General features: G+C 43.2%; 1 protein-coding gene across 2 annotated transcripts in view; it reads right to left on the bottom strand.

The window, feature by feature from the left end:
• TTC21A (tetratricopeptide repeat domain 21A) overlaps nt 1-21,419 on the bottom strand; it is a 99,069-nt gene that overhangs the window by 13,295 nt on the left and 64,355 nt on the right. For both annotated transcript variants that reach the window (XM_088446432.1, XM_088446431.1), the window contains 5 exons: nt 20,403-20,513; nt 17,841-17,922; nt 8,771-8,921; nt 3,165-3,320; nt 624-819 (listed from right to left, as the gene is read on the bottom strand). In XM_088446432.1, coding sequence (XP_088302558.1) covers nt 624-819; nt 3,165-3,320; nt 8,771-8,921; nt 17,841-17,922; nt 20,403-20,513 — 696 coding nt within the window. The remainder of the gene's footprint in view (nt 1-623; nt 820-3,164; nt 3,321-8,770; nt 8,922-17,840; nt 17,923-20,402; nt 20,514-21,419) is intronic.

A 21,419-nucleotide genomic window follows, 5' to 3' on the forward strand; every position in this document is an offset into this window, starting at 1 on the left:
GATGTCAGTGGGCCGGCTTCTGACGGTAGGCGTTCCCTTGGGAACGCCCCCGTCAGGGAGGCACGCCCCCGGCATGCCCACCAAAGGGGGCGTGCTGTCAATCAACATCGACAGCACGCCCCCTTTGATCAGACACAACGAGCGAAGGACTTTCCTTCGCTCGTCGCGTCTGGCGCATGCGCACGACGGAGCTCCCTCCGTCGTGCGCATGCTCAGTGCAGACCATCGACCCACTTGCGAGCGGACAGCCGCTTGCGAGTGGGTCTGAATCAGGGCCTATATGTGTCTATATAGAGTCTAGATTGTAGAAAGCAGACACGATATCACTCATCTAACAAAAGCAATGTATGTACTACAGGATGTACCTTCAGTTTTATAGTAGCATGCACTATATATATATATATATATATATATATATATATATATATACATACATATGTAATGCAAGTGGAACAAATGTGATAAGGGGGAAGAGGAGTATTTACAGAGAGACACCCATTAAATACATACAAGTTTAGGTAAAGGAAAACCATTCAGTGAATAATCATATTTACCAATATGCCAGTTATTTTTGGAAGAGAATTTGAATTATACATATTGCAAAGTCATAAAACACATATTACCTCAGTGTTAGCCATTTCAGTAAACGTACTGAGGGCAGTTTCCACATTGGCTTTGTCTCTGGTAGCCATCAAGCAGTAGCTCTGCAATATTGTCAGCTGGTTCTGTCCCTGTACGGAGCGGGGGTGGAACTCCTTCAGCAATTTCTGAGCTGTCCGAACACCTGCCTTCTCCCAATCCTTCCTGTCCTCGGAGAGACTAAATCACACATGGATCCAGAGTCAGCACTCTTATTTCTCCATTTCTCCTCACAGCTCTCTGTACTCAGGGCCTTATTCAGAGCTGACCAATGGAGTCGCAAACTGCACATTTTTGCAACTTACTCAGAGTTAGATACATACACCAGTTACTGATCCCTCCACTGTACCTGTACCTGGTGCCGGTGCACACAAAATATGACTGGAGACGTGGCTTCACCGTGGGTACAAGAAAAAGCTAAACATCCCAGGACACAATGCATGCACATTTCATTTAGCAGTTCAGAAAATAAGGACCCAAGTGGCTTGAGGCATCTGAGTTGCTAAGCAAACCTGATGCAAATAGAATTTTTTCTCCTATGGTTACACACAAACATGTGTGGATCCTACACCTTCCCCAGCAGAGTATGTATTATACATTTACTTTATCTGTATAACACAAATCTTCAGTGCTTTGTATTTTCACTTTTAAACCATTTAGTAGCAGTTGTATGGTACTTGCATAAATAGGTGCGCTTGAGACGTTTTCGTCCAATCAAACACAGGCAGTGTCATTTATCATCATTAGTCTGCAACTTACACCAGGGTCTTAACACCCACAAGTCAGATCCCTCCAGGCTAACACGACCCTGTCTGTTCAGTGGCCATTTTAGTCACAATTCGTGACAACAGCCACACCATGCCCTTTATTGTACCATGGTCATGTCTACATGCCCATGCCGTCCCACTAGTCATACACATTTGCAAGTCACGTGTATGGCTGAATAAAGACGTGCAGTGTGAAAAGACGTGCATGGTCACATAACAGTGCAGGTTCTAGCTGTATACATCTGTCACTTGGTGCTCACTTGAGGGCTGGTGCCCTAATGTTTCACATAGTGGTATAGTTACAAATGAGCACCCGTCACTAGAGATGTGCTTGAGATCTATATTTGTGGGTTGTTTAAAGATAATGTATTCCGCTATTATGATGGCTTTTCATAAAAGTATTTGTATTATCATTATCTATTTACGTCTATCAATATATCTGATTTCTTTTTGTTGTGATGCATAATATGTTTTGTATACTAATTTGAATTTTGTACTTTACTAGGTTTCTCCCAATAAAAATCTTTTGTTTAAAAAAATAAAAATGAGCACCCGTCACTAGAGATGTGCTTGGATCCCAGTGTTTTGGTTATGGCTAAACCACCCTCAAGTGCTTTGGTTCGTTTTGATAAAAACAGCTAAAATCATGCAATTTGGACCAGGTTTCATGCAATCCAAAACCCAAGATCATGTTTTTGGATCTAAACCTACAGGTAGACCCGAGCCTGGACTGGAATCTTCTCGGAACCCCAAAGGTAATCTGAACCGGGACTTTGTTTGACTCTGAACCCCAAAATTCGTGTGTTTGGTTTTCAGGAAAACAAGGGCTGGAGCCATATATAAATAAGAGTGCAGCCTATCAACTCTATAGAAACCAGCACTTCACAACACTGGTCAGAGACTGAGGTTACTGATTTCTAGTGGATTTGGGGCCTGATTCGGAGATGTACACAATGCTGATATTTACGCAGATCAAGTGATTGTTTTCCATTGCGTAAGCATGTAAGCCACACACTGCTCACGCGCAGCGATTGTTTTGCGAATATGGTCGCACAGAGGTTTAATTCGCAAAGTGAGTGACAGGTAGTCAGCATAAGGGGGAGGGGTGATTAGGCAAACGCAGGCGTGTCGAGACCGTTTAAATGTTGGTCCATGGGCGGGCACAAATAAGCCATTGCAATCTCCTATGCAGCATGAGAACTCTCTGTGTGTCAGCTGCATATGCTGCAGGTCTGCCCGATTTGCATCAATGTTACCGATGTTTAAGCTGGGGCGTGACGTTAGATGGATATGAGAAAGCAGCGGTGGCCATCTCTATGCTCGGGTAAGCTTTGGAGCTATTAGCATATTTTCGCAGATGCGGTCCGTGAAAAATCGCAGCTGTGATTGTTATTAGCGTACATCCCTGACTCACGCCCTGTGTGCTATCTCGTTAATCGTCACTCACCACACAAAATGGCCACTTCTAATATGCAAAGACAACTAGCACTTAAATTTTTCAGTTACACCCCTGAAACTGGGGTTTTCCATAACAGAATGTTTTGAACGCTTTAATTTCTGTGGCACTATAGTTAATGTGAACACTGGCATAATGACCAACATTGTTCTAGAGTTGGTCATGCATAGCAGCAGCATGTGTAGAGTAAGCATGTTCTATTACAATTTCCTCAGCATGTTCTAAAGTACTGGTGAGCACCACTCTCATACATTATATTACATGTGGATAGAGGTAATGCAGTAATACAGAATATATCTTACCTGTCATCCAGGCTGTCAAACACCTCCCCACCCACAATCTCATTGTCTGGGTTTAGACAGATCTGGATCATATTAGTGATTGCCCTTTGTCCCCAGTCACTGTCTTTACGAGCCTTATTAAAGTATTTCAGTGCCTCGTTAGGCTCACCTATGTGCCTGAAATAGAAAAGCATTGAATACGCACTATTTATTTAATTGCAGTATGCATCGTATATGTTGGTTTTAAGAGGAAAGTTTATCTCTTAATTATTTGCCTTTTATAGCGGGCAACAAAAGTATTGTTAATTTTAGGGTAAGTACACATGGGGTACCTATTTATGGTCCTATTGCTCTACATTGTGTCCAGCATCATGGGCAGCTAAAAAGCTCCACCAAGTAAGGATCACTGGTCCCTATGAAGAAGAGACTGCTGAATGCACAGCAGACTATAAAAGCATAAAACATACACATTCATAAATATAATAGTACAAGTATTATTTCTATACTTTTATATGTTTGCTTTCGATGTGCTTGTTGGTGTCCAGTCATTCCCCACAGTTATCAATGATCTTTTAGCTAATGCAAAGCTTCCATGTGGCTGAAGGTTCCTCATGTGTATATAGTACAGGAAGTGCCGATGATTATGTATCCTGATAAAGGATAAAGTAGAGCCAATAAACATAAAAACAAGCCCTGTAAATAATAAAGTACAGATGGAGATGTTTGCCATTGTCTTTATATTTGCAATTCAGCTAAGTGAAAGCTGCTATATAGAGTAGAAACAGAAGCACATTAATTTGTTGTACACCAAGGATAACAAGCCATAGAGATGTGACTTGTCTGCATCAGTAATAATAATAATTTGATTTATATAGCGCTTTTCTCCTAAAGGACTCAAAGTGCTTTACATTTACAGTACAAAATACAAAATAAGTTTAAACAAGGAACATTAGTGAAATGCTTGGGTGAATAGGTGAGTTTTGAGTCTATTTTTGAAGGATTCTAGATTGGAGGCCTCTTGAACTGTGCGGGGAAGTGAGTTCCAAAAGGATGGAGCCATAAAACTGAAAGCTCGACCCCCCAGACGAATTCCGTGAGATTCTAGGTACTGTTAATAGTCCTTCGTCAACGGATTGCAGTAATCGAGAGGGACGGTAAGGAATCAGAAGCTGCTTCAGGTACTCTGGGCCATGGTCATGTAGGGCTTTGTAAGTTAGTAAGCCAATCTTGAAAACAATTCGCCATCTGACAGGCAGCCAGTGAAGGGAGTAGAGAATGGGTGTTAAGTGGCTGGAACATGACTGGTTGGTTAATAGCCTGGCAGCTGTGTTTTGTACCATCTGCAAGCGGTGCAATTCTTTTGCTGGGAGACCGTGGTAGAGGGCGTTGCAGTAGTCTAGGCGTGATGATATAAATGTATGTATGACTTTAGGCAGATCTTCTGAGGGAATAAAGTGCTTGCTGCTGGTTATGTTCCTCAGATGAAAGAATGAGGATTTGATTGTGGCTGATACCTGATGTTTAAGGGTCAAGCCACTATCCAGGACAACACCAAGATTCCGCACATGTTTAGTGTTTTCTAATTCTGAACCCCCAAGCGTAAGTCCTGTTGGTTGGGTATGCTGTAGCCCTGTCCTGTGACCTATCATAAGAACCTCTGTTTTATCAGGGTTCAGTCGCAGCCAACTGGCACTCATCCTCTCCTGAAGCTCAGCTAGGGTTGTTATGGGCTCCTTTGTACCTGGAGCAAAGGACAGGTATAGTTGTGTATCATCTGAATAGCAGTGGTAGACCAGGCCGTGACGTCTGAATATTTCACCCAATGGTAGCATGTATACTGCAAACAGCATGGGAGATAGTATAGAACCCTGTGGGACACTGCATGGAAGTGGCACTGGTGATGAAGAGTTTACTCCTGAAGAAACTCTCTGTAACCTGCCTTTGAGAAATTATTTGAACCAGCTAAGGACTGTGCCATCCAGTCCACAGAAATTTTTCAGGCGCTCAATTAGAATCCCATGGTACACAGTATCAAATGCTGAGAGAGATCCAGAAGGATTAAGATTGAACAATCACCTCTGTCTCTTGCCATCAGAAGATCATTAAGCACACATACCAGGGCTGTTTCAGTGCTATGTCTTCTCCTGAATCCTAACTGGAATGGATCATAAGTATCATGGGTAGACAGGTGGGTTTCCAGTTGCATTGCCACCACTTTCTCAATGACCTTTCCTAGAAAAGAAAGGTTAGATACTGGTCTATAGTTGGTCATGCAATTGGGGTCTAAATTAGGTTTTTTAAGAAGTGGTCTAACAATTGCTTCCTTTAGTGGTTCTAGAAAAATGGCTGTTTGCAAAGAGCATTGAACTATTTTTGCAATTACAGGGCCAATAATGTCTATACACCCTATGAGAAGCTTGGTTGAGGCAGGGTCCAGATCAGGGGTGGTGGGTCGCAACATTCTGATAATTTTAGCAATGTCTTTTACACCCATTATGTCAAAGCTGTTCCAGGGAGACAGGTGGCTTACCTTGGCAGGCTTGGTAGTTTGGCACTCCTTTGATGGCACTGTGGGGATTCCAGCCCGGATGGAGGATACTTTATCTGCAAAGAATTTTGCAAACTCATTGCATCTTAACTGGGAGAGGGATTCATCATGCTGCAGGCATGCTGGTTTGCAAAGCATCTCCACTGTATGGAAAAGCTGTTTGCTGCCTTGATCTCATTTGAAAGGAACTCTGTTTTCTTACAGGTGATTGTTGATTGATATTCTCTAATATGTTTGATTAGTGTTAACTTATCATCTACCAGGTTCGTCTTCCTCCATCGTCTTTCAAGTCTACGCACCCTTTTCTTGAGTTCACTAACACTATTGTCAAACCAAGGGGCTTGACAGTGTGGTATGAGGGGTTGTATATGCACAGGGGCAATAATATCCATTGCAGCTGTCACATCCCTGTTATAGTAATGGACAAGGGAACAAGGATCTTCACAGGGCCCCATTACCACAGAAAGATCCAGGTTTGCTGCAAGAGCCTGGGGAGTCATGCCCCTCCTTGGACGATACCTTGTCAACTCCATGGGTAAAGTTCTATTTTGAGGGGTTGAGACTGAGAAGTGAATTGAGTGGTGGTCTGACCATGTGACTGGGTTTATATTTAGGTCAGAGACATCTAATCCAATCTGGAAGATAAGATCAAGAGTGTGACCACTTATATGAGTAGCCGAAGGAATGACTTGTGTGAGGCCCAGAGCATTCATTGTGCACAGGAGATCCTGGCCAAGGTGTGAGAGCTCATCATCAACCCATGCATTGAAATCCCCAAGGATCAGCCATCTTTGATGCTCCATAACTAGTCCAGCAACAATATCTGCAAATTCTTGGAGAAATATCTTTCCATCACCAGGGGAGCGGTAATAGAGAAGTACTCTGAATCCTAATTCTATAGAACTCTGAGCAGCGATGCACTCAAATGAGTGAGTAATTTCCATTGGGTGGACTCTAAGTTTAAGTGCTTTTTTAAAGCAGATGGCTACTCCCCCTCCCCTGCGGTTAAGTCTTGGGTTGTGAATGACAGAATAATTTGTTGGAACTACAGCTTCCAAGATAGGTGCTGCATTTTCGTCTAGCCAAGTCTCTGTAATACAGGCAAGATCTGCAGATTCAGTAAGGTCAGCAATTGTGGCAGTCTTGTTTCTTACAGATATGGCATTACAAAGGACAGACCTGATTGGGCATACCAGAGGGCCTATAGTTTTCTTTATATTGAGTGTAGGGGCTCTGGGGATGTCAGTCACAGAGCGAGAGTTTAATGATCTATTCTTCCAAGCACAGGGCGGTTTGAAGGTACCACTTCTATTTGTCTCCTATATGAAACTGGTGAACCTGAAGGCAAGGAACTTAGGTGGTTACAGCAGATAGGAGATTTTTGTCCTCGATTCCCACAACTGCCCCGTTTTTTTTTTAAATGCCAAGGGATTTAAGAATGGAAGCCTGTGCTGGATCAATAGGAACTGCTGCTCGTGGTGGGCGGAGTGAAAGCATAAAGCTGGAGGTGTAAAAATACATTGGGTCATCGATGAGAGAGCATGAATTGCATTTGATGATGAGAGAGCATGAATTGCATTTGATGATGAGAGACGATCAAGCAGTTTTTTATTCTTCTGTTTTCCCAACTCTGTTTGTGATCCAGAAGTTATAATAGAATTCATGAACAATCTAATTTAATTTGGCTATTGCTATGTCCAGTTGCTTCTCTCTTGTACAAAAGGTATATTTTGAATAAGGAGTATCTAAATAAACTAACTCTTTTCAGTTGATGATTTAGTCACACAAATTATTCCAGGGCAAAGCAGGCTTGCGGAAAGGTGTTAGAAGCCATTCCTATTGTATAGGTGTGTAATGTAGTAAATGCTAGTCACAGTACCCAATTTGTACACACTAAAATACTGTAAATAAGTGCCTGGGCAGTGTTACTAATAAATATTAAAGTCACACTCACATTTACCATTTAAAATATGATTAAATACAGGCACGAACAATAAAATAATAGTTAAACTTAAATTTAATTAAATACAAATATCCATTGTCTTCCCTCTTGAAAATCAAATGGGAACATTGTTAACTACCATGGTCTGAATGTCGATATAAATTAAGTAATGCGAATAGATGTCTGCAACGTCATTGAATATGTGGGAGGGTCTTAGATGATATTAATCAATCATCATGCATATGCATATTGTCATTATCACGCATCTGTGTCCAGGTATACAGTACATCTGTTGCATTCCCATGATTAACACATCCTTACAGTGCTCAGCCTACATTGCCCGCTCCCAGAGCTGTAAATAGGGGTGTGCAACAGGTGCGGACGCACAGGGCACAGTGCTCTGTGGGTGGTACAGTCGCCGTCCCACCGCCCTTACTTCTGGTTAGCAGGGTGCCTGGAATGGCACCGTGCAGCCAGTTTCTCTGCAGCATTGTTTGGAAGCTAAAGGCAGGCACCTTGCGTAATTACAGCTGCCCGGAGCGTCTTCAAGACTCTCTTGGCAAAGCTGCAGTTCCAGATGCCAGCGGCCTCGCCCCCCTATGCGCAACGCAATTACATCATGAGCAATGGGGGCGGTCCCGGCACAGGGTGCTCAGAGCCCTTGTTACAGCTCCCCCAGCCACCATTCAAACCCCGTTCCACTTCTTTAAGCGTAGGGAGTCATAAGCATAACATGTAATCCCAATCTAATACGGACACAAGAATCTTTTTTATGTGCATTGCCGTAAAGAAATAAGTATGTTATAGAAATAAGCATATTTGTCCAACTCTACAGTGTAATTGTCTGTTTGGATTTTGTAACATCTACATATTACATCTGCAAGTTTTTGTTGCCGTGCGCACTATTGTACTGCTCTTCAGATTATGTCCACAGCACAGTTACGACTGTTTACCTACCGCATGGCGTGAGGCAAGGAGCGTCTTAGCTGGGCTTCGATGCAGGTTTTGTACTGCGCCAAGGACGGCTTTTTGGCACGATTTGCGGATAAGTGAATGAGGACACTACTGTATCTATCTTATAATGTTAAAAACATATTAATGGAAAATGATTACATTAGCATAATACAGTTTATTTACCAGCTATAAAGGCCTTTACAGTAATTATATCCAGGTTCCAGTGTATTCTTTGAAGAATTTGCTAGCGCCAAGTCAAAGAACTGTGGAGCTTCAGCAAGTTTCCCACTTCTTCTTAGTAAATCAATAAATTTACTCAGCACTGTAAAATTATCTGGAATGGAAAAAACACAATGGGTTATAAGATTGTATGGCGCACACACACATACACACACACACAGAATGGGTACAGTTGTCAACATTGTGGCCTCACTGCATGGTGTCATAAATTCTATTCTGACAAGTATTGTATTTCCCCCTGCGACTCCCGGCAATATGCTGGTCTGAGCCCAATGACGTAGGCCAAAGTCACAGGAAGGGCATAGAGAGAGTGGAGACGCAGGCCTCGGGTAGAGAGGGCAGTGATATGGGATAGCGGTGTCACTGTCAGTAGGCATGGCTGAGTTAGAGCTAGGGCATGAATACGAGTACTGCCCTGCCGCAGGTCAGGATACGATTTCCAGAAGTGCTCCTAACAATTGGACGCCCAAATCTGCCCCCTCTATAAGTGAAATTAGAATTAAACTCTTAGGAGTATATTTACTAATCTGCAGGTTTATAGAAGTGGAGATGTTGCCCATAGCAACCAGTCAGATTCTACTTATCATTTATCTAGCACCTTCTAGAATATAATAGCTAGGATCTGATTGGTTGCTATGGGCAACATCTTCACTTTTATAAACCCGCACTTTAGTAAATATACCCTTTAGATCTTATATATTTTGACAGGAGTACCTTTTCTGATATAGATAAAGGGGTAGAACGTTTTTATAAAAAGTGGGAACCATACATCCTAACACTTTTGACTGCTGGTCAGACGAATATTGGATAAGTGTTTGAGTCTACTACCTGGTCCTTATTACAGCTACTTACTTAATGCCTGTCCACTCTCTATACCTAACTCCGATTTCATACATCCTGTTTTCACTTACTTTTACAATTCTCATATAGTACTACTCTTATCATATCAATCTTATTCATATTTAATATTTTATGCCTGTTACTTCATTTATACCTGCTTCATTAGAAGACCTCGATATAACAATACTCTCACTCCCTACTCTTCCTTTCCCTTCTCTCTCCCCCTTTGCTTGTCCCATTTACCCTTTACAAACTTGGCATTTTATTCTGTTTGACAGGTACTTTTGTTACACTGTGATTGCGCTTACTAATGACACTCATACGCTTATCTGTCAGATTTGCCCCATATTATCTTTTGATAGCCTGTAATTGTACCTTGTTCTAATGTCTTGTATTTTTGAAATGCCTCAATGAAATGCTTAAAAGAAAAATAAATACAGGTTTCTCATGTTCTCTCTGAAGGACGCGGAATGAGTGGCAGAAAGTCCCTGGAACACCTGACACTGAGAGAGCAGATCAATGGCCTTAACCAGTAAAAGGAGATCCCCTGTGAAGAGTCCCAAAAATATTCTTGAGAGGGTTGAAGATGCCCACCATTAAGTGGCTCCCTGAAGAAACCCCTAGTTACCAACAAAGGAAAGAAGTAAAGGATAGGGAAAAGTCCCCGTACTGTTTTCCCAAGCAGAGGACCATACGGGCAAGATTTTTGCCAAACACAGCGTGGCTGAAGTGGAGAAGCTGCTTTGGAGGCTCATACACACGTTATAGGTAAGATTCCCCGTGTAAAAGTCACCCATACCGAGAAGGGGGGTTGCTGCAATTTGGCTGAAAGAGGAGAGTCTAACGCAGTAGAAAGGGATCCCACCAGTGTGAGTGACCCTTGTAAAGCACCGGAATACAATGAGGGCAAGGCTGAGGCATCAGACAGCGTGGCTGCTCAGGAGGGAAGGAGTCCCTTAGCCGGATGGAGAGAGCCTCTATTTCATAGAGGTAGAGTTCCAGCAGCAATGTTACCAGCACGTAACAGTCCCTATACTGTAACTGTAGGGCTGTGCAGCCAAGACAGATGGGATGCCCGTTGTAAAGTGCTCCCTAACATGAGGGGGCCAGGGCTTTGATTAGACAGCCTGGCTACAGTGTCAGTTCCTAACTGAGAAAATAGATGTGAGCTACAAGGTGTAGGGGATGGTAATGTGAAAGTTATTATCTTGTGTGACTGGCACAACTGATCTCAGCAAAATCTATATGTAACCTACTAGCATTGCTGTGATTAAGAACTGTGCTGGTGGAGTGAGGAAACCATGGGGTCTATGGGCCTGATTCAGACCCGGACGGCAAATGGCGGACGCTCACACGTTATCTCCGTTATTTTATTCGATTAATCGGGAACATCGAAAGGCATCTGAACTGCTCGCAGTGCTTGTGGTAGGATTTACTTCCCGCTATCACTGAGAGCAGTTCAGGCTAAAAGACAACCAAGTGACGTGGTCGATGACGCTCCTTTACTAATTATGCACTCCCATTAAACGCCCTTTTGACCGTTAGGCACGCCTGCGTTCGGATCTCCACTCCCCCATTTTCAAGCACCTCCCCGTTACCACACACATACGGTACATTCTGTCAATCAAATTAGCAGCCCCTCGTTGTTTTACGAGTGCGCGATTTCTGACTGCAATGACTGGTTTGCGCATGCGCATTGCGAACCATACGCATGTGCAGTTGTGCGAACATCGCTCAGAGCAAACGAGCGGTTGCTTACAAACGGCTCTGAATCAGGTCCTATGTACGAGGGCTGATTGAAAATGAGAGTAATGAGACTGATTTTTTTATTCAGAATTAGATGAATCCACAGGATCTAAACATTTTTCATTTTCAAAGTAGCGTCCTTCACATTCAATACATTTTTTGCAGTGTTTTAACAACGATTCAAAGACGTGCAGTAGACTGTTCTGTGACATCACTTTTATTGTTGCAGCTGCGGCATTTTCACTTCATCATCTGTTGAGAACTTCTTTCTGCACAGTTGTTTTTTCAGGGTTGGGAATGCCCAGAAATCACAGGCGCTAAGTCCGGGCTATATGGATGGTGTTCCAGTGCTGTACCATTAATTTCAGTCAGAGCTGCCAATGCAAAAGCAGCAACATATAGTTGGGCATTGTCTTTGAGCAAAAACCACTGTTTCTTCAGCAAATGGGGTCCTTTCTTCCTCATGGCTCCACGCAAATGGGTTTTCAGGACGTTTGCATAGTAGTCACCATTAATTGTCTGTACACGGGGAACCCAGTGCTGTAGGATCTTATATTGTGCATCAATAAAGAACAGCAGAAGCATGACTTTATACGCCGAAGGAATCACGCAGAATTCTTTGGGCGGAGGCAAATTTGCGTGTTTCCATACACTGGACTGTTGTTTGGATTTCAGATCGTAATGACGAATCCACAATTCGTCACGTCACAGTCGATGTCAGGTAATCAGGTATCCTCTCCGACATTCGAACGGTGTTCTTGCACAATTCAATTCGTCGTCACATCTGCTCTTCTGTGAGATTTCCGGGTACCCACCTGGCACACACGCGATGCATTTTCAGTTCCTTTGTCACAATATACTGAACCCGTTTGAATGAGATGCCAAGTGAAGCTGAAAGTTTGCATAAAGTTAATCTTCTGTCATTTTGCAACATCTCCACAGCTTTGGCAATGTTGACATCTGTAACGGCGGTGGATGGTCTCCCAGAATGTGCTTCATCAGTCACTCGTGTATTATCCTCTTTGAAGTGCTTCAACCACCGAAATACTGCAACACGGCTAATTGTTTCTCCACCGTGTCCTTGCCATAACATTTCTTGAGTTTCATTTCCGCTTTTTCGAAGTTTAACACAAAATTCAATCACACATCTCTGATGTAATCTCACAGACAAGTCTTAAGCTGCATACACACACAACAATTTTTTGAGCGATTATCGTTTGAAAAAATCGTTCCCTTTCTGAGTCAAACGATGAACTATAATTGCTCATGCGCGTTCACATTTGTAGTTTGTAGTTTAGTCAGACTTGTCAACTCAGCGATTTTCATTAAGGGAATATGCAAAAATCGTTTGTAGTTCAGAAAATCGTTCAGAAAATTGTTGGTAACAAAATTGTTGTGTGTGTATGCAGCTTTACTCATCCGCCACGATGAAACGTATAAAGATCTTCCACTTGCCGTGACCAAACAAAGTAGACTACGGCAGTGCAACCGCAGGTTCAGAGACATCGATGTATGAGCCTCACAATAACCAGCATAGTGTTGCCACGTCTACCTATGGGATAGAAAAACAGAGGCAGTCTCATTACTTTTCAATCAGACCTTGTACTAAACCTTGAAGCGAGATAAAGTGGATGGAGATAAAGGGCCTCATTCAGTACGGTTCGCAACTGCGATTGCAATAGCAATTATGCAAGCAGTATCACTACGAAGATTGCTATGCCGTCACAGCACAACATAAAGAAGCCCACCTTACACACATCCATAATACTTTGCAAAACTGCGAAACCATCGGTAACATCGAGTACAATCGCAGCCTTATGCACACTTGCACAAGCTCTGACCTTACTCAGGAATTGCTAACTTCATCGCATGCTAAGAGTGCTCAGCTGCATATGGCATCACAGTGGATAATTTATGCACGCCCATGCAACAGCGTTCAAATGCTCTGGCATGCCTGCGTTTCGCCAACCACCCCCCGTCACCACGCACACGGCACTTCCTGTCAATCTCTCTGTGATGGGTCTGTGTATTCTCTGCGATCGCAGTGGCTAGTTCGCGCATGTGCACTGCGAAGCATACTCATGTGCCGAACGCAACAATCAGCAGTTTGCGTGCGTAATCGCAGTTGTGATCCTTGCTCAATCAGGCCCAAAGTACCAACCAATCAGCTCCTAACTGTCATTTTTCAAACACAGCCTGTAAACTAACAGTTAAGAGCTGATTGGTTGGTACTTTATCTCCATCCACTTTATCTCTCTCCAAGGCGTAGTACAAAGACACCTATGTATTTTTGAGCAAAGTAACATCTGCTAAAATCCTGGATTAGAGAGGTTAAGGAGTGCCTGAAACCGTTATGAGTTATGCAGGAGGAGATTGGCGATGAGTTTGTAATTATGTTATGCATGTATTAAGCTTCATGTACAGAAGGAAGAGTAGTGCACATAGAAATTATTTTAAAGAGATGGTCTCCAAACCTTTGGGGGTCATTCAGACCCGTTCGCGAGCAAAGGACGCTCGCAAACGGGTCGATGTTGCCCCACTGCACATGCGCACGACTGAGGGAGCTCCGTCGTGCGCATGCGCGAGACCCGGACTGCGACAGCCAAGCTGTCACTCCGGGTCTCGCACCAAAAGGGGCGTGATGTCGATGTTGATTGATAGCACGCCCCCTTTGGTGGGCGTGCCGGGGGCGTGGTGGCCAGACGGAGGCGTTCCCATGGGAACGCCTACCGTCTGAAGCCGGCCCCACTGACATCACTAGTGATGTCAGTGGGAGTGATTTTTTTGGTTCTGATAGAGCCAAAATCACTCCAGGGCTTGCGGCAGCGAGACCCTACCGCAGGGTCTCCGTCGCAAGCCCGATGGTCGCGATGGTCTTGACCATCGCAACCATCATCATGGACGCTCGCATAAGCTGTGGGTGGTAACCCACAGCTATGTGAGCGTGCATGAGGACGCTCCTAAAACAGGTAGGAGGGCCCTGATTCAGAGCGAGCGCTCTAGTCAGAGCGTTCAGCTCTGAATCAGGCCCTTTGTTTCACATATTCACTGCTCCATATGCCAATGTCCAGCCACAGCATTTATTTTTTTTACTATTTTTTTACATTTTTGCCAAAAAAGGGAGAGGGATGCGGAAGGTAGAAAAAGGAAACACAGGAGGTGAGTGGGCAGAACAGTGGAATCCAACATCTGTGGCCTAAATCTAGAGTGTAAATGAAACATACAATTAAGAAAGATGTAATTTATTTATTAACAATTACTTAGGTAGCGCCAACAAATTCCGTTGCACTTTACCATTGGGAACAAAACTGTAAATGAAACAGTAATAAAACAAGACTGGTTAATTTTAGTCAAATGGGCGACATAACTATTACCTGTGAGACCCTGGATATTGCCCAACTCCCGGAATTAGACTAAGGACCTCATTCAGAGCCGCTCGCAAAAAGCGAGCGCTCGCTTTGAATGAGGGCAGCCGCTTCTTTTTTAAGAGCCGGCCTTCTGGCCGCTCGCTAAGCTGTACGTGACCACCAACAGCTTTAGCGAGTGACCAGGTGATGGTCGCGATGGTCTCGACCATCGCGGCTTGCGACGAGACCCTTGCGGTAGGGTCTCGTCTGCCGCAAGCCCCAGGCAGCTTACTGTTCTAACAGAGCAGGAAGCTCCCTACTGACATCACTGGTGATGTCAGTAGAGCTGCCTACAAACGGGAGGCGTTCCATCAGGAACACCTCCGTTTGTCCGGCCACTCACCCACCACGCCTACAAACGGGGCGAGCTGTCGATCAACATCAACAGCTGCCCCTTTTGTAGCGTGCCCCGGAGCGAGTGAATTTGTCACTCGCTCCGTGGCTTGCGAGCAGGTCTGAATGAGGTCCTAAATCCAAAAGTTAGAGGACAGGACGCATTATGACAGTTCCACCATGACAACCAAATATCCATGAACTGATCTGCTCAAAATGTGCCCCATACAGATGGCTTCCTTAATCAAGGAGAGGGGAGGCATAGATATGTTTTACAAGAATCAAGTAACCTGTCATTTTGTGGTATTTAACAAAAGCCAAATCAATTTCTGTGTGGTCTTCGGAAAACATTGGGTATGGGCCTAGGGAGAAATGAATATAGAAGGGACTGTGTAGAGTGATTTGGATATTGGTATGAGATAGATGAGATGGTGAATGTCTCCCCAAGAGGGAAATATTTTTGGACAATCCTAGCATGTAGGACTGAGTACCCTCTTGCCTCCAGCCCCTCCAACATAGCTCTGCAGAGCAAGGGTATATTTTATTAAGCCGTCATGGGACTAAGGCTGGGTACACATTAGATGACCCGCCAATCTTGCCAATGGTCGGGGCGATTTACCCTTGCCCTGGACCATGCAAAATTGGCGGTACACATTAGAAGATTTAATGAATGATGGAACGATGTGTATTATGCACTGCACCGCATGCAATATCTTCAGATCTGCACTGCAGGCAGATCAGAAGATGTGATGACCGCCACACGGAATTGTGCCAGTGGTGTAACTAAAAATGTTGCTCTCCCCTGCAAAAAAATGTCTGGCGACCCCCCCCCTAAAAAAACCTCCCAAAAAAACACCCCAAACAACAAAAAGAGACCTACAAAGATGATACATTTTTTATAGTTAAAAACGTGTAGTAGTGCAGGGCAAGGGTCAGGATGAGATTAGTAGTAGTAGTGCAGAGTAGGGGGCAGCATGGGAGTAGTAGTATGGAGCAGGGTGCAGGATGGTAGTAATAGTGGAAAGCAGGGGACTATGGGACAGAATGGGAGTAGTAGTGGGAAACAAGGGACAGGATGAGAGTAGCAGTGGAAGGCAGGGAGGCAGGATGGGAGTAGTAGTGAAAGGCAGGGGGTCGGATGGGAGTGGTGGTGGGAAGCAGAGGACAGCATTGGAATGGAAGGACTTGCTGGGAAGGTCACAGTAAGCTGAAGGAGAATCTATGGGGGTCACCTCATCCCTGCTGCTCCCAGGTCCCAGCCGCTGTCTCTCCATCCATGAACAGCGCTGGCTGCAGCAGCCGCACACAGAACAGACAGTGTAGTGTGACTGGAAAGCAGCACCTGGCGTGTCCTGCTCCTACTTACAACCACACCGCAGCACACCAGCACCTACCCCTCTCCTGAGTCTCCTCCCCTCTGCTCCCTGCGTGGTTCAGCAGACCTGCAGGGAGCAGCTCCAGGGTACAGCGCGACCCATTACATAGAGACAAGGGGGTGGGCAGGCAGAGGAGGCTGAGTGAGGGGGACACCTCTTATGACAGCTTCCAGGTTGTGTTCCACAGGGGAACGCAAATCCCCGAAGCAAGGTGGCTGGCACTGGCTGACATATGAATCGGCCTGTGCTATGTAGAATATACACTCCACTGATGTAGCAACGGGCCCTGCGCCTCCCCCCCTTAATCACCGCCAAGCCACTACAGGGTCTGCGGAGGCTGTTGTTACGCCACTGGATTGTGCAATGGTGCATACACACTAGACGATGTGGACGATATGTCATTCCAATTTGTCTAAAATCGTCAAATTCATCATCTAGTGTGTACCCAGCTTTAGCACCATCGCTGGAAAATTTTCAGAGAATTTTCTCTGATGTAAACAGAGGAAGCTGAAGCTACAACAATTACAAGAATACATTTACAGATCTCCCGCATCCCATTCCCATAGTAACTCATTTATCGCCTTAGAATGAATGTATTTTCCAGAGTAAGAGACTATATATGGTGGAGAGTAGGCCTCTAGTTGAGCAGAGAGGCCAATATAAAGATTGTAAAGTTGTCTGTTGCCTAGAAGTTCTAGATTCAATGATCGAATTATAAAAATTGTCAATTTGAAATTTGGGAATTGTCTTGTGGATGCTAGGTTATATATGTCCTTAAGATCAGCAAAAAAGCCGCCACAAATATTTGTGCCAGATTCTTGCGTCAGGTCTGCTCTACCCATGATTTGGTTGAGGCTTAAGAGGAAAGGTCTTCTATAGCATATCTTGGGTTAACTGGCTGCTGACAAATTGAACCATAGTATAATGTGCTTGTGTTAGGGAATTTAGACAGTATGCTCCAATGTGACTAATATGAATGACCACATATCTCTGTACACGGCTTTGTAATATGATTAGCACTACATAAATAGACTATAATAAAATGGCATACATGACACATACATGATGCTTTAACAACATACACTACACATGCTTGACGCAAACCCCTGAAGAACCATAGGAATCTTTGTTATTTTGCAAATGATTTGCAAATAATTTTGTTAGTTAATTGGTGGAGAAGCATGTAGCTTTAATGATTCGCACTGAAATGTAGTGGTTGTATAAAACATGTAAAATACAATATATACACTTTTACGAATTTCATTGTTTACGTAATAAAAAAACAATATATAATTAAATATGTAGTCTCACCTGGTGTTTTTTTGAGAACCTGTTGAAAATGTTCTATCGCTTTCTCATATTCCTGTTTACGAAACATGATGTCTGCCATCATCTAGCAGAACACAAATCAGAATAAACTATCATTTGAAGAATAAAAGTCTGAGTGAGGCTTGATGCTGAACTGATCACAATTGCTCCCCAACTTACATGTGTAAAGTGCACAATTGCATGCATATGTGAACTTGCAACCATAGTTACATGCATGCAGTCATTTATGCATGTATGCAGTAATTTACTGTATGGCATACAGTAACCTGCGTAAAGTTGCTCTGTGCATGCCCAGAAAACTGGCCGCACACATATGCATCTTCAAAGTTTTGCATAATTTGCGGCATAATTCTCACTCTGCATTTGCTCCCTTACTTAATTGTAAGTGTCCATGTGTGCAGTAAATTAACACAATATGTTCATTATTCAATGCATTATCAATATAGCACATTAAATATATACAAAATAATAATAATAATAATAATATTGACGAGCTTAAGATTAGCATCACATGAATGCTAATGAACAGTATTTAATGCAGAGTTTTGAGGCTTTGTTGACAGCCAGGAGGTATAATTTCTACTAATATAAGTGATGTGTAATGGCGCCCCTAAACAGAGGGCTGTATTCACTACAAGGTGTGGCCATACCCAGGGGCATATCTATAATGGGTGCAGGGTGTGTCCAGGGGGGCCCTCACCGCACACCCTGCACCCATTATAGACTCTTTATACTTATCTGTCCGTTGTCTCCAGAGTGCAGCTCTGCAGCGCCGCAGAACAGCAAAAACCACCGGGAAAATGGTGGTGATTTGCGCTAGCAAAGTGCTGCTGCCCCCGGGAAAACAGCGCAGGCGCCATTTTCCCAGAGACCTGTGCATGCGCTGTAGATTATGGCCAGAATCTACTGCACCCGCGGCTGCCGCAGCACCGCCAGAGAGAGGAGGGAGCCCACACACAGGCTCCCTCCTCTCTTAAAACGACCCTGGCCATACCCCCAAACTTTGCCATACACCCCTAGTATCAGGGTAGCCCGTTGCCTTGGGAGCCTTGATCAGGCTGATTGCAACTACTAATCCACCCATCTAATCCACAATGAAAGGAACATGCCCACATTTTAGAACAGAATACTATAACTACTATTTTTTTAAACATTGTAAAGAACATAAGAGCAAGTGTTCATGGCAAAAAAAAGATGACAATTACATGTAGAAATACGCTATACCTACTTTTGATACCACAACCCCACCTCCATTCATTTCTACTTTTACATTTTTCTCCTGAAATACTGTTTGCTCCAACTTTATTTATTTATTACATTAATCATGAGTTAGGGAACATCTACTGCGTACTTTTGGTTAATGGTTTTATTACATTGCTTAAAATATACCTACAAATACATTTTCTGGTACAAAAACTAGTGCTCACTTAAATTAAAGGCCGATGACTGATTTTTGCAAGTTCTGAGGACGTGAAGAAAAGTCTTTGGCAAACGGAAAGGTTGGTGCTCTCTGCTCCTTGAATGTCAGAGAGTTATATCATTGTAATTAATTAAATCTTTAGTGCGACAGAGGAACAGTAATTTTCGTTGACACTACAGAGTCTTCAAAATAATACATTTTTCTGGCTATAAAATGCAGTGTACCTTTATGTAAATGTAATACCAGCATTATTCGCAATACAAAGATTAAACAGCTATCAGAATAACAAAGACATGCACCATCTCATGCCTCTTATTGTAAGCCCAGTCTTTCAGCTCTATAAAATAGAAAACTGAATATCAGTGGGTTGGAGCAGTGGTGCCAAGATGGGCAGGTGAGTGCACAAAGTACCTGGACCTGTACAGGAGTCTAGTCCGCTAGGACGACACAGCCACACCGTCAAGGTTTTGTGGTCATACACCCTCTAGCGACGAAAGATCTTCATATTCACGCATGTCGTGCACACACCCCCTAAGTACCAGGACCCAATATTTCTCTTGGTGTCTCTTAGTTGGAGACAAACACATTCAGAGGGGGAGGGGTGTTCCATATCACACTACAGTTGTCAGTTTGGTACAGTATACTGAGATAGTGTCTGAATCTTCCAAATAATTATATATTGTGGTGATATTGTACAATCTGTATCCTATATCACCTATCTTTGTGGGGACTGCTATGGTGGGGGTATCCACTATCAATAGGTTGTAAATTGGTAATTGGTATACCCAGTACTCACCATTGGTTATATGTTGTTGCATGTAATTACTGTGATGTGTGGATGTATGTATATGTGATACTTTGCTGTTAGACAATAACGATGATCAAAGACAACCACACGGATAACATAAAATTAATTCAAAATGTATCCGGTATGATGCGGTCTCCTATGCCAGACACTGTCCCATAGAACATGCAACAACATATAATTGCTGGTGAGTGCCGGGTATACCATAAGTATTAGGGACTAAGACTAATATCTTAGCATGTATGTGTATTATAATGTCTAGCATTCCATAAGACATTTGTCGTAAAATGATGCTAAAAGCATTCAACAATATATTTACCATTGTAGCTTCATCTTTATATCTTAAATCCTTAATGAGGATATTACACTGCGTTTCGCAGGAATCCAAGTCATCCATTACTAGGAAAAGACGTGACAACTTCAGCGCTACCTGCAAATATAAGGAAGAGAGATCTATACCTTTCTCTTAGAAAACTAGACTGCACTATAGAAAAATAAATCCACCCAAAGCTGTAAACGAGCTTATACAATAACAAATTGCTACTTACCTGGGGCTGAAACAATGAACCTCCAGAGATCTCCAATCATCCAGCAACACTCTACTCTCTCCAACTCAAGGCCTCTGTCACACAGTTTGGTGTTGTCAATGATTTTCCTCCTCCTCAAAATTCCAAATCAAATGAATGTAAAGTTCACAGAAGAGAGGCATCGCCAACACCGCTGCATTTATTGAAACTGGCAAGCAGTGGCAGAAGAGAAGATATATGGCTGGACTGTTGGAGTCCCTGTCTAGATGCAGAGGAGCCATTTATTTTATGGACCCGGACAAAACAATAAGAATTCAGCCTCTCAATTTATTATGAAGCAGTGACTCATGACTATTGGTCATGAAGTGCCTCAGTGATGTCACTGGTTCCTAATGACTGGATAACATAAGTATTTGTCCGGCCCACAAAATGGCTGCCTACACTGTGTAAAAGTGCGTTATTAAAGAGAAACAGTAAAAACTATTTTTTTAAACAGTGAAGAAGAAATTCAACTATGCCAAAAGTGATTGAGGCTTAGTATAATGGGAAGTATACACTTGTGTTCACAGGCAGTACAAACAGTAGACGTACAGTGAGCATTGGGGTTCAAGGGTCAAGTGGTTTCAACACAAAATTATAGTACTTGACATTATACTGTATATACAGCTGCTACATTCCTGATAACACTTCTAGAGGAGTTATAACCATCACAGAACAACATGTTTCCGTAACTAAATGATTGATATCAACTACTGAGCCTATAACATCAGATATGGGTACTGTAGAGAAAGAGAAACGCGTTGTATGCT

The sequence above is a fragment of the Taudactylus pleione genome, unplaced genomic scaffold (assembly GCF_031769625.1).
Source record: "Taudactylus pleione unplaced genomic scaffold, aTauple2 ptg000398l, whole genome shotgun sequence".
NCBI classification, from domain to species: Eukaryota; Metazoa; Chordata; class Amphibia; order Anura; family Myobatrachidae; genus Taudactylus; species Taudactylus pleione.